The following is a 21,843-nucleotide window of genomic DNA, read 5'->3' as shown; positions in this document are numbered from 1 at the left end:
AAGCGGCGTTGCGGGCAGAGCAGCGTCAACGGGTCAATGGTGGGAACCCGTTCGCTAACGACGTCACTAACGGCGCTGCCAATGACGCGTGCGCTTGGGTGCGAGTAGAGAACTACGTAACTGACGGCGCAGCCAATGGAGATGTTTACAGAAACGTGGGACGAACGGTTTTTCGTTTCGTCTAGCTATATACATCTTTCGCTGTAAAATGTCCTCAAAGTAAACAGCTGCGGGCAAGAACAAACGGGTATACGATATGCACGTCTGACTGAAATTGCAGCATGGGAAATGACACATGATTGTTCCTGAAGCGCATTGACTAATAATGACGAAACCTTTTTCTCCACAGAACCGCAAGTTCGCTGTTCAAATGCTCAACAACATGCACGCACACGTAGCCGCTACAGCAAAGAGTGCAAGGCCTTCTGTTACCGTGCACGCAAAACCGCCTAACCGTAGTTTTTGCAGATTGCAAATGGCCGCAACACACAAAAGTAAGTTGATAAACTGATTCCGTGACTTGGTAAGGGTGCTGTGACACACTCAGAACATACGGCTCAGGAGACGTCGGAAAGTGGATGCGGCTACACAACTGTACCAAGCGTGCTCTATAGTTTATTTCGCACTGCGGACAAGTTGCAGACCAAACTACGCCGCGAGTCGGCCACGCATAGGAAGACACTGCCAACCGCGCAGCGACGTTAAGACTCCTACGTCTACAGCCGTAAGTTTTGAGAAGCGAATGCCCGCCATTTACCTTTGCTAGTCCGTTCAAGCAGGTCACCGTCAAGTTTAGCTCTTGCAATATTACAATATTACCATATTATAGCCGATATAAAAATGTAAACTTCTTAAGTACACAAGATACATGCTGTAGAAAGGTATCGTCATCAAACTGGCCTATGTAATTACTGTACTTTGACCTTCAAAGTATGCAGTACCACTTAACGCTGCTTCTCTGCTGTGCCCAATAAAACAATAAATTACGACCCTAAAGCATTATGCATTTAACGTCGTCTCATAGCTATCTCAAATACACACATAGCTCTAAATAGAATAGTATATGATGTTCGACAGCTTCTTTTGAAATTTCTTATATTTGGGCCTACCCCCATTCCCGGGCCACTGCGTATGCGTGGCCATTCCTGGCAAATCCCCGGAATGCGTTTGTGCCACTGTGACCACAAGGGGTATACCAACCCTAAATCAACTTACATATCTTTATTGTGATACAATATACTCATATGTGCCGTTCTTCTCTCTGCCCCGCACCTCTCTGTATACACTATTATGTCCCCGACAAACATGGCCTTTGTCCACGTGTCATCGCTGCGTCGACGTCGCGCAATGTGCACCCACATCTACCGGTGTTGGCACTTCAGCACGTCTTATTCTGTGCATAAACATAAACATTGCATGGCATTAAAGTTCTCACTGAAGTAGTACGTAAACATTAGATGATATTGCAGCTTTATTTCTGGTCACGTGCAGCATTGCCTTTGTTGGTGTTTGCTGCAAATAAATCAAACATGTTGTATCAAATTAAATAAAGGCAGTTGTACGGATAGCATTTAGTTGTACATACTGTACCTAACCGCTTCATGATAGCTTCGTTTCGCGTTGATTGCAACAGCCCGTTCGATTTGTATAATATTTGCCATGTAATCTGGCTCCATCCTTTAAGCATGAAATGCTTTCAGCTCCCGTTGTCGGCGACCTTCGAGATACCTTGAGTCAAAAGCCAGATACGTTATCAGGGCACTCAAAACGAGAACATGCCGGGAAGTCGCGAGAACAAAACGAGATCATCTGGGCAACCAGTCAACACTTGACAAAATGCGGTCTCTGGCCCCCCAACCCTTTGTACAGGGCCGCATTACATACGCTATAGTTACTCTCCAAGTAAGTTACAAAAATATTGCTTCCGAGTTCTTCCTAATGTTTGTTCGCAATATCACTCAAGCTGAAACTTCTAGTACGACGAAGTCTTATTTGTCATTTCTAAAAGCGACGTTCAGAAGGCAGATATATAGGGGACCAAAAGGCCGCACATTTTCAGCCGACCACTTCGATGAGACAAGGCGAAAAAGTGACGGCAGACACTGAGCGTGTTGGACTGTTGCTATAAGAAACGCGGTTGAAGGCGGCGGCACCACAGGCAGCAAAGGACGTCATATGGCAGCCATTTCATGCTTACATCTACTCTCGATTACGGGAGAGTCAGCAATTTCTTTCCCTAGGATAGTAAATTTGCATTATGATAGCACTGACACGCTGCAGTGAAATGCGAGGAATAATGAAGAAAATCGGTACACCTTCCTTACACTTAATTACTTGAAGTTCTGAGGTGGGAACATAGCTTAACAGGATCTTAATAGGGTGCTAATCGCGCTGTAGCTCCAAAACTAAACACCCCCTAAATGAATCACACCATTATAAAACACGCTGCCGACTGCGCAAACTGAAACTCGCCTTCTAGTCTGTTTTCTCGTGTTCGTCGTTTCGTACTGGCGTGACGGTACATTCAAAGGGGAAAAGGATGAAACGAAGGAGGGCGTTCAATTTTCTTACGCCATCTTTCTTCAAAGAGCATGTGACGAGAGAGTGGCCGGCGCTAAAACGACTCTCGAAACGCACCCGGCGTGCTTCTGTACCGTTTCAAAAATAAAGGACCGCTGAACGCATGGTTTTTACGGCTTTGGAAAACTTGGCGCCGTTGGAATTTCCAACTCGTAAACTTCGCCTCGGGCATCACGGAGCGAACGTTCGCGCGACGGTTGATAGTTCGGATGCTCTGTCAGTCTGTGAAAGAGGCGCTTCAGGGGAAAAAATGCAAACGAAAAGAAAAAAAAAAGAAACCAGCGGCCTCGTCCAACGGCAAAGTGCCCGGCGAGGTATTGCCGGTATGCTGCGTGCCTGCTCCAGACTTCATGTTCTTTCTTCGAACAGGAGCACGTGCCTCATTTATATTCCTTTTAAAAGCCGCAGTCCGAAACCATGGCGCGTCCAAACCGAGACGGCAAGAAAACAAATAATATTTCAAGATAGAATTCACGCGAGACGCTAGAATTTAACTCTCGCAACAGGACAAAAAAAAAAGAAAGAAACCCGTGATAAAGTGCGTCATTTAAGTGTGCCGCAGTGAAGCTTTCCCGTTTTTCATTTCTTTGTTTTTTTCTCTCTCTTTGTAAAAATGCACTTTTAAACATGTTCCAGCACTCTACGACTGAGCACTCTAACAGCGTCGTTGTGTGCCCTTTTAGCTCTTCGAACAGTATTTTTGTTCGTCCACTAGTCATGGATATTTCTCAAGCACTATACTATACTTCTAGCTCTCACCAACGAGATTACTTGTTTTTTTATTTCTCTCGTTTAAATCCAGTTCACGCCATCTGCACCAGCAGATAGGCTTTAAGAGGGCTGTTGGTTGTTCTCGTCTCTAAGCTTAAACAAGTGGTTGGTGTAACTTCTGTAAAGTGGTTTGTTACTTTTTTTTTTCTTCTTTTTTTATGTAGTCCATAAGCGCTACTGATGTGGATCGTCTATCCAATGAGCAAGCTAGGCGTCTCACTTGGCACTGAGCAATAATAGCCTATCAGTTCGAAGCTGCATTTCGGGCTTTGAACCAATAATCAATCAGGAACAATAAACATGATGTATACCGAACCAAACTTGAAATATCAAGCGTCTTAAGAGATACCGGGTGTCGACACCTTCATTTCCGGCATTTAACTTCACCTTTATCATGAAGTGCGGACTGTAATGATATCTGATGGGTTATTTTACGCCACGAAGTTGCGCCGCTATAGAAAGGCCTGCCGCCGTAGGGCCGTGTTTCTCGATTTTAAACACAATAGCTTTTTTAGGGGCGTAGCTCCTCTTAGTCTAACCTTGTCACGTCTCCGTTGTCCGGCGTATCTCCCGGCAGTAAACGGCAGTATCTCCTGTAGATTGCGTTGTGTGTCCGTATATGTATGTATACGCATATATACATATATATGTATATGTATAGTATAACCGGAAGCCGACTTCCGCTTCCTGTTCCGCTTCCGGTTCCACTTCTGGTTCCGCTTCTGGTTCCGCTTCCGGTTCAGCTTCCGGAGAACGCTTCCGGCGTTTTTCTCTCTCGTCCGTAGCTACTAGCTATAGGTGCGCTGCGGTGCACAAGGGCGTTCGTTCCCGACGCGCGCTCTCGTTCTCGTCCGTAGCTGGGGGCGCTGCGGTGCACAAGGGCGTTCGTTCCCGACGCGCGCTCTCTTCTCTTTATCTCTCGTCCGTAGCTGTGGTTTACCCGAATGATCCCCCGGAGCTTCGCCCCACTCATCATCATTCACCCCGTGGTTATGCTGTGATTTTTTTGCTTCTGTCGCCCGTTTTCGCGGTTGGCGGTCGGTGGCGGTTAGACTTCCATCACCGATACAAAGGCGCCGATGTTAAGGGCGTGTTTAGTCACCGAACGCCAATATACAAAGCAGCGAAACAGAGGACGCAGGACCGAAAGACGGTCGTGCGGACACTTCCTTTTTCGCTTCTGTCATGCTTGGTGACACTGCGATTTGTTGTGTGTCTAGCCTTAAGTATGATTTCATCTGAATAAATTTGCGCAAAGAAATAAGGCACGTAAACGTAGCCTATCAGGGCATCGCCAGGACTTGAGAAACAACTTAAGGCGTCCCTGACAAATGTCCGTCGGTCTGTCTGTCTGTTTCTTTGTTGCTTAAATTCTTTTTTTGTTTTCTCGTAAATCAAATAGGCCGATTTAGCGTAGAGTAGCATCAAGACCTTTACGGTTCAAAAACTAGCAAATTCTGCATAGCGCATGCGCGCGCTGCAAGTTATAGTCACCAGCGCATAATGCAGTGGCTCTACTTCAACATTGCAGCGTGTCTCATTGCTTTATTAGTGTTAGTTGAGTTATGTGACCGGGGTTTACTCGATGAGTGATGACTACGCGCTGTTTTACAAACAGGTGAGTACTACTCTTGATATAGGTATACAACACGATGCAGAATGTTTTCATTCATCTTACTGTAGGATGCGGAAATGCACTGCACGTTCTTTATTATCTCCAGAAAATAATTAACTGCACTTGACTCACCTCCAACGTTAGCGGCCTTAACATGAATATGTAAGGTGCGATATGTGAAACAGTGACTCATCTGTTGACATATGTAGGCGCGTGGAAATGCACGGCCTTAGACACTACCACGTGGATGCGCTAACAGTATAGAGCTCGTGCAACTGTATAACATATGCACGAATCACACTGACTTGTAATAAATAGCTCGCATATTTCTACATAACCACAACGTCCCTGTTGCTTCATACTTGTCATTAACACCTAACTGTCAAGAAATGACGCTCGAAAATGCCGACGGCTCTTGCGTATGCAGCACACACGTATGTTATATATGCACAGTACGTTATATTTATAGATTGCGCATACGGGATCGAAATAGTTATAAGAGTGTATGATATATATTATGTATAAAGCAGCCTTCTCACAATACATAGTGTAGTCAGCACGCAATTCGCACGCCGATGTCTTCTTTAATCAGGTCAATTAAAAAACTGCTTCTTGCAATGGATATATAAAGAAGACGCAAATAAAGAAAAGGGGGCTCACTCACGAGTGCGCATATATCATATACACGTACAACGCTTATTAATAGCAAACCATACCGCCATGTTATGTTTTTTTTCTCTCTTTTTTTTCTATTTCTTGCTCGATGAGACGATTTATTCGCGAATTCTGCTGTTTGTTTTGTTGAGTTAATTAAGCGCCAAGCTCGTGTTAATTTTCAGTTGCCAAGAGAACTTCCTTATTTTACATTTGATTCGACCCGTTTGAAAAAAAAATCCTGGTCTGGTATGACGATATAACAATACGAGGTTTCTCCTGTCTCTTTAACAAAGCGGCCGCTTCCTCATTAGGCGATGAATTGCGGCTCGCGGATCGCGATCACGGCATCTGTTGTTTTACTCCTACCCAGCTCCGCAACCTTAATTAAGTTTTTCTTTTTTTTTCATACTTTTTTTCTCTTTTCTTTTCTTTTTTTTCTTTTTTTTTTTGCGGAGGAAATATTGTTAAGCGCATACACGTACGATCGTTTTCGAAAATTTCACGCAGTTTGTCAGTTTTTGTTGGTATGTGTGGTTCTCGTTATCCTACCTTGCTGTCAATATGCACATTTTTATTCCGTGTACAGAACATCTGTTAAATTGCAGTGTCTTTTTTTTTTCGTTCCATAATGACGAATGCGCTTTATTAAGCTTTATCGTAGTACACATTTGCATTGTGATGAGATTATTTAGCATGCGAAAATAAAGTTAGGCGGCAAACACCGGAATATTTAGGCTGCAGCAAACTGTTCCACGAGGGAGCGTGTCACCATGAGGGACGAAGCGTTGTAAGTATTTAACTCCATAAAGGCACTGTCAACTGCCACGTTATTACAGAAGAACGTGTAAATTTCGCAAGCCGCTTCTCACGCTGCTTTTGGTAATCATTTACGGTTGGTTAATTCGCTTAATGAACATTACGTAAACGTGTTGGCGGTAAAGCAAAAAAAATAATGACAATAAACTCTGGGGTTTTACGGGGCAGAACCACGATGTGATTACGAGGCACGCCGTATATGGGGACTCCGGAATAATTTTGGCTACCCGGAGTTCATTAACGCGCACCTATATCTAAGTACACGAGCGCCGCTGCATTTTTCTGCAATCGAAATTTGTTCGCCGCGATCGGGAACGAACCCGGGACCTCGAGCACAGCAGCGTGACGCCGTAGCCAATGGTCTACCGTACGGCGGGTTTCGCGGTAAAGCAGCTTGTTCGAGGTCAGAATAAAGCAACGAAGCAAGGGGTGATTGAAACTTAATTTTGAGACTCGCTGGGAGGAGCATCGAAGGATAATGCGGACCCCCAATTGTCCGTTCATCTCAGAGACAGATAATGACCTTCCCATTTTCAGACCGCCGATCGGAGGGACCGCGGCTGGCGTAATCGAGCTGCAAATGCCCCTATCGGAATGCGGTGAAGCGCGCCCCAATTTCCAGAGAGCGGGTTGCGCAAACTTCTCCTCTCCACTCAGCGGCAATGCGGAGAAGACTCCCTACTCCGCCAGCATGCCAAACAGCTCTCCGCACCGTCGCCGTGCTTCGCCACTCATTTCTCCGCACACTCGACATCAGTGATTCGGTGAAGTTCTTTGGTTTCGGAAAGCGTGGGGTGTAACCCCCGCCGTGGCTCGGCTCATGGCCTGGGGTGTTCGGCTGCTGAACGCGAGGACGCGGGTTCGACTCCTCTCCGTGGTGGCCGCATACCGATGGTGGCAAAATGCAGAAACATTTGTGTGTCTTGATTCAGGTGAAATCTAAAGGTCAAAATTTATCTGAAGCCCCGCACTATGGACGTCGTTTCTCATTACCTGTGTGCTGTTCAGTTATGTAAACTAAATGAATAAATAAATAATTTATTTATTGATGAGTTAGTTATTAAGTTATTTGTTAATAATGGCAAAAATATTTAAATTCTGTTGAAGTTGCCCTGTGACGAACTTTTCAGACGTTGCCTTTTAGATGATGCCTGTTCTCTAGTCTGACGGTGAAAGGTGTGAGCTAACGGAGAGGTCACTGCGGCCCTTTTTTTTTAAACAACGAAGCTGTTTAAGCCAACCGTAATTTGTGGTTCGTATCAAGAAACTATCATCATCAGTAATGAAGAATGAAATAAAGGTAAATAAACTTTCTTGCAGAGGCGGGATTCGAACCCGCGTACCTACGGTCCCAAGGCGAGCATCGTAACAACTAGGCTATTACAGCCACTTCTTTTTCCTTCATTGTAGGCAATGCCTCCTGTTTTTTAGAGGAGGCATTGTTGTAGGCTATACAGCCACGCTTGCAGAACATGCATTTATGCGAACCATATGATTGCGTTCGAGCGTCGTCGTCTTCATCCACAGCTGGCGCGTTCACACGCGCCAGCTGTGGACGTGGTGTCGGCATTTGAACGTGGTGTCGGTGTTGCAAGCTGCGCTAAGCAACGCGCAGTGACGGCCGTAAGTCCGAGCAATGCCTAGTCCGAGACGCGCGAAAAGGCATTATCATCATCATGAGTAATAAGATGAAAAGTACGCGCGCACTTCTGGAAAATGCTGCGCTACGATCGCCCAGCTTCGCTGTTTCAAGTCTTGCGTGGCCGAGTGCAAGGTTAATCGTTTTTTTTTTCTTGTTGTTCATTAACTTTTTTTTTAAGATTACGAGAGGGAAGGGTGGATTAGCGCTTCTATTCTCAAAACCATGTCAGTCGTAGGGATCTATTTGCTTACGTATTTCTTTGACATCTGCACAAAGTATGAGTAATCGCAATTGTCTTTTTACGGCTTCATAACCACGCGAGACACGCCTAGGAACATGACATGTCACTGTAGTGTAATGGTGCCGGCCAGTTGAAGTGAGTGAGTGAGTGAGTGAGTGAGTGAGTGAGTGAGTGAGTGAGTGAGTGAGTGAGTGAGTGAGTGAGTGAGTGAGTGAGTGAGTGAGTGAGTGAGTGAGTGAGTGAGTGAGTGAGTGAGTGAGTGAGTGAGTGAGTGAGTGAGTGAGTGAGTGAGTGAGTGAGTGAGTGAGTGAGTGAGTGAGTGAGTGAGTGAGTGAGTGAGTGAGTGAGTGAGTGAGTGAGTGAGTGAGTGAGTGAGTGAGTGAGTGAGTGAGTGAGTGAGTGAGTGAGTGAGTGAGTGAGTGAGTGAGTGAGTGAGTGAGTGAGTGAGTGAGTGAGTGAGTGAGTGAGTGAGTGAGTGAGTGAGTGAGTGAGTGAGCGAGCGAGCACTAAACCCTGTACACTGTTCCATCACTACTGCTGACCTAAAGCGGGTGATATGATGACTGGACGCATAGCTCCAAACATAGTCACTTAAGGGTAGTACCAGCGATTGCGAGATGTACATAACTGCACATTGAAAACGAGCTTGAAAAAAAAAACTGCACCCTCAGCAAACAAAAGCAAGTCTTCATTCTTTTGAGACCGTTATACTTCGACCCTTCTTTCGTTGTGTTTCCGTCCGCAACGAGGGTTTCCTGCCCAAAACCTTACGAGCAGGCTAGCTATTTGCGGAGCAAATTTCTCCGCCTCGAGGCACGTGGTCCAGCTTTGTATAAAATCCTGGCGCTGCATTTATTAACGCGAAAAGGCGCTGACGCCAACCTCTCTCTCTCCCTCTTTTGTTATTTATTAATTTCTTTTTTTTTTCATTTTAGTGAGAAAAATAGCAAGTACTGACCTGGCGCGCATAGTTCTCAATTGAAATCTTACGTTTTTGTTTTATTATTTCATTAAGGAAATGTTTGAATAGCAGCAAGCTCGAGTCTTGTTTTTCGCTCGCATAAATAAATTATGACACTGGACGGGAGAAAACCAGCCTCACTGTGTACCCTGGCGTTTTCACAAGGCTTATACTTTCTTCTTTTTATTTTGCCCGTATATTCTCCATAAGGGTAAGCAAGCATGTGACATTTCCGTATTACTTTACGTTTCGCTTTGGCGTTTACGCCTCACACTTTAGAGGAGTTTTTTCTTCTTCTTCCTTTTTTTCTTTTTTTTTCCTTTTCTTTCTGTCGAAAAGTATTGCGCTTACAGGGAAGCTATTTTCAAGCACGGGATATGGATCCCAGAGGGAGATTGGAAAAGTAATGCAAACGGATTTCAAAAAGATCCCTTGACGGCAAGTAGATGGACGTGCAAGAGAGAGGGCATTGCTTCGTGAATGCTCCTTCGATTTCGTCTTCAACGTTCATGAGATTCGAATGCCTTTCTGAAGCTCAAATTTTTATCTAATGTTTCTGGTGATTTGCACTGAGCCGTGCAAGCGGAGAGAAAGCCGATATCAGATGCCACGTTAACGCGACATTTTGCAACCCTGTGCCTAAGTTTAGAAAAAGCTATTTGAGTGTTGTCAGTATAAGTAAGGTTGCCGACAATAAATATAGAAATTATAGTAGTTGTAGGATATCTTTACCGGCAACTTTCTTTTCTCGTTTCTTCGCACGGCCGCCTAGTGGGAGACAAAACGATCCGGAGTGTTCAGTGGAGCTTTTAACGCGAAGCATAGACGCTGGTTAGGTTACACCCATGGGTGCTTACTGGGATTTTGTGTCTTTCGAGCTTTGAAGATTTCAATACGGATATTTTTTTTTGTTCTGATACTATTCGGGGACATCTAAAGATTCCCCTTAGGACCGAACGATTAGTGCGTGCTATCAACCGTTAAGTTATCTGTTGATAACTGAACGAGTACCGCAACATTTGACAATCTGTGAAGAATATAGGGACAGCCGCCTAGCCAAGCTGCTCGTCAAAGCAGATTTTAGTGGCTGCTCGTTTTGTTTTGTTTCGAAAGAAAACATAAACGATTTCATATGATTTAATTCTGAATGAGGGCGAAATTTTCTTCAAATGAAAAACCATCGGAGTTCAAATCTCTACAAGTAGACTCCGCGTCACGTGCTTTTAAATGTAGGTTCGAGAAAAGTAATATTGGTGCACGCGGCTTCATAAATTGCCAGTACGATTGACTTGCCAGTTCAGCACTGCTCTGGTGTTCTTTGTAATAGAAAAATAAAATCTGACGCCCACCAGCGTGTGCCCACGTTGATGGGCTCCATAGCCTGCAAGATATTTGTTATATGTAGATAGCGTCGCTATTAAAATCAGCGACCTGACGTTGTAGATTGTGAGGAAAAGCTTGCCCTTTATCGCCGTTGGGTTGGAATTTCACGATGTATCTGCGCTAACGCACCCTGCTATTGCTCGCATTCATATGGCAGGCATAAGCCAGTTTCCTTTGATATATAAATTAATAAAACAAATTAATGGTGTTTAGCGTACCTGAACTGCACATTGAGTTATGAGGGACGCCATGGCGGAGGGCTCTGGATTAATTTTGAACACTTGTTTATTTTAATTTTTTAACGTATATCTAAAGCGCGGTACTGAAGTTATTTTTTCTTGGTTTTTTTTTTTTATTCCACCGCCATCGAAATGCTTCCGCCGCGGCCGAGAATTGAACACACGACCTTTTTGCTATGCAGCACGACGCCATATTCACTGAGCCACCTCGGCAGGTATTTCTTTTATATGAAAAGGGTAGAATTGAAAGAAGCGCAAATAAAACAATAGGGAAGGCTGCAATACCTAATGTCGTATTGTAACAATGTGTGTTTTTTCTTCTTTTTTCTTGGTTTGTTTGTTTTTCTTTGATTTTTGTTTGTTTAGTTGTTTGTTTGTTTTTTTTTTCTTTAAATTTTTCGTTTGTTTGTTTTTGTTTGCTTGCTTGCTTGCTTGTTTGTTTGTTTGTTTGTTCTTTGTTTTCTTGTTCTGCTATACTGTTAATATCATATGAGATTATAGCAGGAAGGTGAAATACATCAATACCGTAAACTGAAAAGCTCACAAGAAGGAAAAGAAAACTTACATATGAGGGAATCTCGTACAGCGTGAAGCACTGCGTGATGGTTTTACCATTGCGAGTAAATACAACATGCAAAAAGAACAAGTGCAAAGCAAAGCAAGGTAACAAAGAAAAAAACATTAGCGGCAAGAAGGTATAAAAAAAAGCAAGAAGAAATCATTCTGCTAAATAAAGCCAGCACAATATATAGGCACATAACGTAAAACCTGGAATCGAAGTTCTGTCGAAGTGATATCACTTGCAAAAGGACATTTATAAAGAAGAACAATATAAGCATGTCCTCATCATAACTGTGATTCATACTACTTTTTGTCATCTTTTGCAACACGCCAAGCTGACGCTGTGGCTATGGCTATGGCATTCTGCCGCTCAGCACGAAGTCGAGGGTTGGATGTCTATCCGTGGTGGCTGAATTTAGATGGGATCGAAATGCTAGACACCCTCGTGTGCTTAGATTCCAGCTGGTACCAGTTAAAGAATTCCAGGTGGTCAAAATTATCGCGGCGGCTGCTTCGCCTCTCATCGCCCTAATGTTGCTCTGGAACATTAAACCCCATGAATCAATCAGTCAGTCACCTTGCACGAAACTGGTGCCTATAAAGAGGCGTGTGAAGTGGTTCAAGCATATGAGTTGTTTCTGTCCGTATGCAGAAGGGGTAAATATGAAGGGTGGCAGTTTGGTCTAGTTGGTCTAGTTGGTCTTTCAACTTAAAAGCGCAAACGAAGACGGGACGACAAGAAACAAAGACAGGCGCTTATTTTCAATTGAGTTTAATGCGGAAAACCGATCGGTTAACTTAATAACTTATTAGACTATGTAAATAGGAAATTTTAAAACAATTTAGTCTGCAAAGAGTTTGCGAAGTGTTTGAGAGTGTATGTGACGTGCGGATCTGGCACGCGAGAATGAAAATTTGAACCAATTTGCGTTATTTTGTTATGCCGTAATTGAAACCAAAACTTCAATCCTTGTAACTTCCTCCTATTTTGCAAAGTTTTGCTTCGTACATGAGTGGAGGCATGCCACCTTGGTTTACTTGTTGTGTTCATAATTCGCTTCACGCATACTTATTAAATATAAACCTAACTGCTGCTGTATACATGTGTGCCTTCTAATTTCTTCAGCCGTTTAATTTAAGGAATTCACATAATGAACACATATCCTAGAACTAATTGAACTGGTGTGCAGTTGGCAAGCAATCTCATTTTAAGGCGGCGCAAGCCGAAGATGTCTCTTGAGATATAAAAGATGCTTAAAAGCAGTTGCTGCGATGTTTTCTATTCTTGTTCTACATATAATCATAACATACTTAACCAAAACACTGTGCGCGAGAGCACCTGTGAGGAGGTATTAGAAGTGGACCAAGTATGAAAACATATTTCTTTTTGTTATCAATACTATGACAAGCTCTTTCTTTTTTCCTTTCCTTTTTTTCTTTTTCTTTCCTTTTTTTAACGTTAATGGGCATTTGGCACTTAACATGAATATTGATGAATAATATGCCTGTCAGTGTCATCACTCGATGACACTGCCATATATGGTGAACTTGCGTTCGCTACCTATTGTCCTAAAGACTGAATTTAGACAAACTATTACATTGTCTGAAAACTTCCTAAGACGCTTTAGCTTGTGAACGGCGTAGTGCAAATACATAAACATTGTATGACAATAAAGTTGTGACCTGCGCGGTGCGTAAACACGAACATTGTATGAGAATACACAATTCGTAGGATCAAAACAAAAAACAATTGTACGCATCGCATTTCATGTTATTGTATTTAATCAACCACTTGCCCAAAGTTTCGCTTCACATAGATGTTTGCATGCGCGTTGGCTCTGCATATTTTCTACATGAATATAAAGAAGACGTCGGCACCTTTTGTGGCAACGACTGCTTCTCGCAGCAGGGAAAACATAAAATTAAAAGCACGAATATTTGCGAATTTCGGCACACGAGTAAAAGATGGCGCAGGAGAGAGTACAAGGACACTCGGAGACATACACAGTTCCGTACATCAGCCATATCTAAAAAAAAAAGCCCCGCGTTTGCCTCTCAAAGACGGTTCATGTTGGTTATGTGATCTACGCTGTACAGACAACAGTCAAAAAGTCTATAAACATTTAGTCTTCCAGAATGTGAAAGGCCATAAGTTGTTCGGGCTGTCTATTGACAAAATGTAGGCATCTCAGACACACCTCTATAAAGACACTGTGTATATTGTCTAAATAAAAATTTTGGACGGCGGCCGAACTTGGTTTACAAGATCCTGCCGGCTTCTGTACTTTGAAGCCAGATTCTAGGTCGCAATGGAAGTATCCCGACCGCTTTGAATCACATATACTACTAATCTTTGTTAAATATTTGTTTCTTTGGCTCGGGGATGCTGTGTCTTGGTATTTTCTTCACGTAGTGGTACTACTCGTTTCAGGTAAAGACGTATGGCAGGCTTCAGTTTCGCTTTCTTTATTTGCCGTTCTCCTTAGCACCAAATGTCAGGAAATATCGGCACTCACTCAATATGGTATCGAACTGAGACCACCTCGAAGACAGCGCACTCAGACAGCGAGCGCGCCAAAGGGCAGCGTTTGCTCCGGCTCCGCTGTTCAAACAACGAACCGTATCGGCCCAGGTTTCTCGGTTGTTCTGTTTCTTCGTACATGAGTGGAGGCCAAGTCCTCATACTCTTGGCGTTCGCGCTTGGCATCTTTGGTTGCCCCGCGCTTGCAGGGCGGATCTCCGCATTCGATATAGACGTTGCTGGTTCCTTCGAAGCCTTCCCATACGACTTCCCCGCCACATGCGCTCGTTCAAACTCAATACACCACTGCGATCGATTCAAGAGAGAGGTACACAGGTACAGACTTGAATTGAGCAACAGCAGTCGAACAAGGCTTGTCTCAGGAACAAGATATACCGTTTTTGCACGATTCTACCGAGCCGTCGATTGTAACGCGCAGTTATATTACCGCCCAGATGTAAAAAAAATATAACTTACTGCCAGTTCTACCACGCACATCAAGTAACGAAACCGAGTCGACAAGTACCGTGTTGAAAATATTTTATGGAACATAGAAAGGAACAGCAGACACGCATAGAGCTGAATCTTAGCGGCTAGTCGCTATCGGAGTCCAACGACACCTCCTTTTCGCTGTCTACCGACCACAGAAAGTCATCTTCAGTTCCATTGAATGCATTATAAATGCCACGATTCTTGAAGGCTCGCGCCACCATCGTCTGCGGGAGGGAATTCCACGCACCATGGACCCACCTTGCGATGTCTCCGAGCGTCGCTTTCTTCAGACGACCCATTCGATGGCAGTGTGGCTAGCTACCCTGCATTGAGCTTTTTTTTTAAGTATGAATCGGTTTTGTTTTTGATATTGAGTAGAATTAGTTACGATTGTAACGCACATGCAAACTTGAACGCACCTTTTATTCAAAAAAGGTGCGCGTTAGAATCGTGCAAAAACGGTATGGCTCTCGGCTCCAGAGATATTCCTGGGGGATGGGGGCGGGGGGGCTATTTTGTAAGTGTCCACCTAGTGAGACTGTCCATTTCGGCCACCGCTGATTGGTTGTTGCTGCTACGAACGAAAATAGGATAGGCTGAGGGTGCCTGCCTCCTTCTCGTTCATACACCAGGCCAGCCAATCAGCACTTCCACGGCAGCCGAAATGGATTGTCCACTAGGTGGATAGAGAATGCCCCACCTGGTTCGACCACATGTTCATTACTACGATTCGCGGAAACTAAAAAAGCACAATTTCGTGGCAGCATATAGGCACCCTTTGTTTGACAGATGTGTTCAATAGTCGCGAATGTAGTGAATTAAAACATCTTCGTGCCATATTGCCAAGGAACGTTCCAGTTTTGTGTCATCGCGGTTACAAAACGCGAAACTTTGATTTTAGAATTAAGGTCGAGGAATGCAGATAACTAGGCGCCTATAGTTGGTATTTTAAAGAAACCCAATTAACTCGCTTGCGTCAAACTACAAGACGAGAAATGTACTGTAATAACTTTGCTTTGGGTTAGAATCTGTACGTTATCCTTGTAGGTGTTTCTTTCTTTGTTCATGTTTATAGACTAGCGATAACACGAAGGTGGTTCAAATTTTAACACAGGTTACAACGCATGCTTCGTTTAGGTTTTGAGTGGAAGTTTTGATTGCTCTGTCGCCTTGGCTCAGTCGGCGAAAAAAAGTCAATTATAGCTGCTTCGACGGGACTATCGCGAGAGCTTGCGCCGGTCTCACCAGACCTACGCAGTCCCTCGTAGGAGCCATTTTACAGCAGTTTTATGTGCTCCTGTTCAGCCAATGAATAAAGAACATCACCATTGTACACATCTGAGTGATGTGAACACGGTTTGAAGCATAAAGGCGCGCTGAACAGAAGCAAGTTAACTCTAATTGGAAACAAAAATAAATACATGCATGTGCGCACGCTGAGAAATACTCAGAAAGTTCGGCTTTGTTGCATGGCAACGGCAAAAAAACTAGATGGGTGGGGCTCAGACGGAGCTATCCGTGAACTTCCATTTAAATATTTCTCACCGAATGAAAGCTACGCCAGCGACGACGACCTTACGTTGCGGTCTTTAGTAAGACACTCTTAGGAAACCTAGCGCAAAAACCCTGCTGTGCGAAAATTGGTTAATAAATGTTTTCATTCAGGTTAGCTCAAAGGTATAGTACTACTTACGGGGTTTGAAAAAAAATATGTCACTCGCTTTATGGTCGCCGTTGGAATGGCGCTACTTGGGCGAAAGTTACGAGCAAGACTATTGCCGTGCTGTCTGATTCCGACGATCCAATGGCCACCCCGATCCACATGGGCTCGCGCTGTTACCACGTCACGGTTTTGGTACGGTGTGCGCGTGACACAACCGATGGAGCTAGTTATAAACTGAAGTGTCTGCCTTTACTAAAAGATTTATCTTCCTCTTTGTGCGCTATCGTCAGCGAAACTTCACGAATACAGGTCTGAATATATTGCAGGGAACACAAGCGCCAGCAAGAAAACTTGCGACGCTGAAATGCCCTGTTGCTTGCGACCGCATTATAGACAATGGTCAAGCCAAGCCGAAAGAAAAAGAATAGGCGTGGAGAAGACAAACCTTGGTGATCATGGTGGTTCTCCAAAGCTTTTTCTCGGTACACGTGCTGTACGTCGTTGCAAGCCTTGTTGACCATAGCGGCGCCGTCAGCCATCCGGTCGGCCAGCATGCCCGGCGGAGGCGTCTGAGGCGACGTCGCGTTGGACTTGTCACGCACGTCAGAGTCGTCTGGTTGAGAACCTTTGCCCAGATTGCAACCCATCGCGCACAGAGCACTTCTTGGCCACGGACTACCGTACTGGCTCCTGGGACACAACGACCGAGGTCCGAGCACTTGGTGATCCCCGAAAAGCTTTTTTTTTCGTCACGCGTATCTCGCGATGACCGTGGGACGAAACCAGAGCAGCACCTTTAGACTGAGCCTCGCGTAATCCACGGACGTGTGTTGTTCTGCGGCACTACTCAACTCGTCTTCACCTCGATGCGCCGTCGTTGCAGGCGCTTCCCGGCACTCCTACGCGCATGGTTTCACCACACCTCACCTACTTTTCCTCACCGATGCCTGGCAGAGAAGTAGACCTTTGCACCGCCGGCGTTCACTCACTAGCGCGGCCACAACCAGCAGCACTGCACAGACACCACTACTCGACTCTGACAGCACCAGGACGACACCGCTCGCAGCCACGTGCTCCTTCCTTTGAGGCCCGCGCCCGTTCGCACGCCACCAGGGAGCGTCGCCGGCGTCGGCCGTAAGGAACTGGGTCCTCCTGTGCGCCCGATGATTCGACCTCCTCTTTCTCCTCCCGATCCCTTTCCTCCGTGCGCCTTCCGTCAACCCCCTCGCCGTCAGCGCGTAGCGGGCACACGCATTCCTGCTCCCTCATTTCGCTCCCGTTCCTCCTCCTCCTCCTTTATCGCCGCTGAATTTCCGCGCCTTCATTACTTCCCCGACCATCCACTCCGTTTTGCACTTTTCCTTTTTTTTTTTCTTTCCTTTATTCATTCAAAGTGGAGCCGTCTTCGGCTACCCCTTTGTTTCGTTATTTGATTCCCAAAAGGGAGAGAACGCGGGAGCCTACTCCTCTCCCTCGCTCCCGGTTTTTCTCCCGCGAGCTCTTGCGCGCATGCGCTTCGGGCTTGACAGGGAAAAGGCCCTCCACAACGTATTGAGAGAAGAAGTGGCCACTGAGGGAGCGGCGGCAGGAATTGTAGAGCGCGCGTTAGCGCGTGAGAGAGAGAGAGAGCGATAGAACGAAGCGTTGGGAAGAAGGGGTGAGCACGTGACCCTCCGTGCAACAGCGCTTTCGCAGGAGGGGACGGCTGGACCAAGTCAGGCCATGGCGGCCGCCGGCCGGTCGTCTAGTCGCGACGCCAAGCGCGCCGCTGGCGACGACGAGGCGGTTCGACGGGAACGCGCCGTGGGTTCCTGCGTGCCTTGCGGCACCGCTACTCGTCTCGATTCGCCCTAATAGCTAGCGCCAGACTGTTTGAAAGAGCGCTTGTTCGCCGATTTTCTTGTTCTTTTTGTGTGTCGCATGGCGAAGTTTCGAAACGTGTGCCGCTTTCTTGCGCCAACGCTTGCGAAGTAAAATTTCAACTCTACGTGCGTGATGTACAGCTTCGCGGTTACGCCTCGCGGCTTCGCTTTTGTTTCTTTCCTTCATTCTTCTTTTTCTGTCTCGCTATCGCTCTCTCTCCGTTCAGTCGTGCTTGCTTGGCTGCTTACCCACTGTGCTTGCTGACTAATTTTCCTTGTCTTGCTTGCCTTTCTTTCTTTCTTTCTTCTTTCTTTCTTTCTTTCTTTCTTTCTTTCTTTCTTTATGTTACTTCTGTCTTTCTTTCTCTCATTCGTTCACTCCTTACTTTCTCTTCCTAATTTTCTTCCCTTTTTTTTCCTTATTCATCACCTTTACATCGTTGGATACATGTTGCTACATATTTCAGCATGCTTTCGGGTGGATTTTTTTCACCTGCTCGTTCTTGGTAGTAACAGATATCTAGAGTTAAACATTGAACACTGGTGTGCTCTATTCAGCTTCATTAAAGGATGAGACAATGGAGTCAGCAAAACGAGTAGAGAGAACTTGCCGCACAATTGCACCTATAAGTGTACGTTTAATTAACTTACAGGTTACCCCCTTTCGAATGACTGATTCCCTAAAGATAACAAGAAATAAAAACATGAAATGGAAACATCAGTGTAGCATTATCCTTGTACCGCCGGGCAGTTACTGGATTTTAATTTTTTTATGATTCATCATGTCTTATTATGAAATGTCTTGTAGCATGTGTGAATCGCCTGAAGAATACTGCACTCTGCGAAGAACCTGGGATATTGAAACATTAGCGCCTCTGACACATGGCGAGCGCTCGGCAATAGCCAATAAGACAACGAAATTTCGGACTATGCACATCCGTTGAGACGAAACAGACGAGATTACAAATGAGAATTCGTTGGAACTCGATGTTTGCCCTGGCTGCTTCTCGTTCATTGTCGTTCATTTAAGATGTTTGTTGGAGCTGAGTGCGTAAGGTAAGAGGGAAGACAGCAAAAGAAGTAAATAAGTAAACACTCAGACACGCACGCACGCACGCACGTACGCACGCACGCACGCACGCACACACACACACACACACACACACACACACACACACACACACACACACACACACACACACACACACACACACACACACACACACACACACACACACACACACACACACACACACACACACACACACACACACACACACACACACACACACACACACACACACACACACACACACACACACACGCATCCGCGCACTCCTTTCTCTCCGCCCCCACACTCACATGAGTCGGAAGCATTTCTTTCTTTTTCTCTAGATGGATGTGATGTTCGTCCATCCGTTGTTGTTGGTCAGCTAATATCAGTGAGATAGATTAGGAAAGAGATAAATTATACCTACCGTTTTCTTTCTCCGAAAGGCAAAGGAAAGGCAAAGCACTTATTGCGTGATTTCAGACAAGTTCCTCAAGTGTGACGTCAGTTCCCGCGTCAGCCAGCGTGACTCATACGTCCGGTGAGATCACATGCTTTTTTTTTTTGACCTTCGAGACTGAGCGCGTGCGGCTCGTTTAAAAGCACTCGAACACGCGAGGTAAGTTCCTGTCGGGACAATAGCAGCGCAGAGTAGAGATACGTGGCGCAAATCTGGGAAAGAAAAAAAAAAGAAACGAGTGTGTGAGAGCGGCGAACGCGTACACCACACTTCCCGAGACTTCCCGATTTGGACAGAGTAATCTGGTTGCGCATGGGTCACGCCGATGGAGGTTCGCCGGAAATATAAAATATAAAAACTTGTGGAGCACGTACATCGCTATAGCGACACCGGCGGGCCAGAAGGGCGTTGCCTGCGTCGAGAACAACCGTGCATTCGGCACAAGGTCACGCCACCGAAACCCCTACGACCCCTATACTGTTGCGTTTGTTAGTGTGTCACAAAACAAAAGAAAGAATGGAAGAATAAAATACATTCGCACAGTAGCGAGCAACCCGTTCACCCGCCTCGACTGCCTGCTCATTATTTATCTACAAACTAAGAGGCGCTTAAGGCGGAGAACGTGCGATCGATACGACTCGAGTTGCTCACAGCAACATGAACACTAGTCCTATCAACATTTATTTGTGAAGTCATTGTTATTTTCTTTCCTGATCTACCCTTTTTTCCTTAATGCTAGTGTTTTCAAGATCATGCTTCTTTGAATATCTCGGAGAAGCTGATTAATTACCTCGGCTTGCGCGATGCTCTTACCTGAAACGTGAGCTATACTTACAGGCAGCTCTAACCAGCGGTCAAGCTCTGGTAAAGTTTAGGGGATTCTCGATAGCGCTTATTTGTCGGTGGCGCTGAAATAATAAAACACAGCTTTGGAAATGGAGCTCTGGTTCTGCTGTCGTAGTAGACACTGTCGTAGTAGATATGCCATACTATCGTCCCCCACTTCTGGGGTTGTTACGTAACAGCGCTTTCCTTTATTATTATTATTATTATTATTATTATTATTATTATTATTATTATTATTATTATTATTATTATTATTATTATTATTATATTATTATTATTATTATTATTATTATTATTATTATTATTATTATTATTATTATCATCATCATCATCATCATCATCTCTTTTCGCACTACCTCTCACTTGCAAAGGTGTGCGGATGTTCTAGGGGTAGGTAATGACTATTTTTCAGCGTATTCTTGAGTATACGAATACTATAGGAAGAAAATAGAGTGGTCTAACAGCTATAGAAACAGTAATAGAAGACCACACAGTAACGAAAGCTAGCTTTGTATTTCTAGAGAGTTTTTACTGAAGGGATAAACTTGAATAATTTCAAGGAAACGCAAAATGTTGTCGAAAAATGCACGCAAAAATTAAAACCCTCGCCCGTCAGGCACAGTTCGTTTTGATTCTCAGGACGTGTTTGAGTCGAAACTAAGTATAGATGGAGCTGTTAAATATTTTGTGGTGCCACAAGAAGGCGAACGCTTATCATTACTTTCTGACTTTATGTATGTCTTCTTGTATTTTGCTTTCGTTCGCATGCGCTCTTTTCTCGAGCCCTGAGAGAAGTGGAAGACGCCTGCTTCTCGTTCGCCGGCGTTTTCTCCTGTAAAGCGTGCTTCTTTTGCTAACACGACAAAGTAAGGAGCAGCCGACTTCTCAAAGACGATTGCGTTTCGAAACACCGGTCAGTCCACCACTAAAGGAGCAAGAATGACCTTTTCAAAGCTTTTATCCACGTGCTTTCTCTCGTGAAGAAAATGCAGTGATAGTCTTCAAAAGCGGGCGCTTTCAAGAATTTGTCGCAATGACAGATACATTCAACCACAAAAAGCAGCGTACGTAGAAGCTTTCCCATGGCGTTTTGGTCAGCAGAGTGTTTCGCAGTTGCACGCTGTTGTTGACAGCTGACCAATAACTAACATTAACCTGAAGTTTTTTAAACGCTATGCGAGAACGAAAACTCCATGTTTCCGTCCTGTCCAATCTTCTCACTCATCTTTTTACACTGACGTCCGACAACGCCTCCGTCCGTCCCTTCCATTCATGCACCCAATTCTTCTTTTTATGACACGTAAACAAGCACGCTGTTAGATACACTTGTGAGAGACAGCCGCTTTGGATTCTTTCTCCGCAACGGGGCGATGAATGTTAATTCCACACAAAGGTTTAAAAAGTTCAGTTTTATCCTCATTTCTATCGCCGAAAAAGCAACGTCTTCATTTTGTCATGTCATTTTCTTTCTTTCCTTCTTTC

The 21,843-nt window shown here is 44.8% G+C and overlaps 1 protein-coding gene across 1 annotated transcript in view; it reads right to left on the bottom strand.

Annotated features, from left to right (window-relative positions):
• The window catches only part of LOC119456868 (obscurin), a 268,352-nt gene extending 251,136 nt beyond the window's left edge, over positions 1–17,216 (bottom strand). Inside the window, exon 1 of the mRNA XM_049669463.1 lies at positions 16,588–17,216. Within this exon, the coding sequence (XP_049525420.1) occupies positions 16,588–16,789 (202 nt within the window). The 5' untranslated portion in view covers positions 16,790–17,216. The remainder of the gene's footprint in view (positions 1–16,587) is intronic.
• Between the last annotated feature and the right edge of the window lie 4,627 nt (positions 17,217–21,843).

Source organism: Dermacentor silvarum, chromosome 6 (genome assembly GCF_013339745.2).
Source record: "Dermacentor silvarum isolate Dsil-2018 chromosome 6, BIME_Dsil_1.4, whole genome shotgun sequence".
NCBI classification, from domain to species: domain Eukaryota; kingdom Metazoa; phylum Arthropoda; class Arachnida; order Ixodida; family Ixodidae; genus Dermacentor; species Dermacentor silvarum.
The sequence above is the reverse complement of the archived record's forward strand: the minus strand, read 5'-3'. Positions and strand labels throughout refer to the sequence as shown.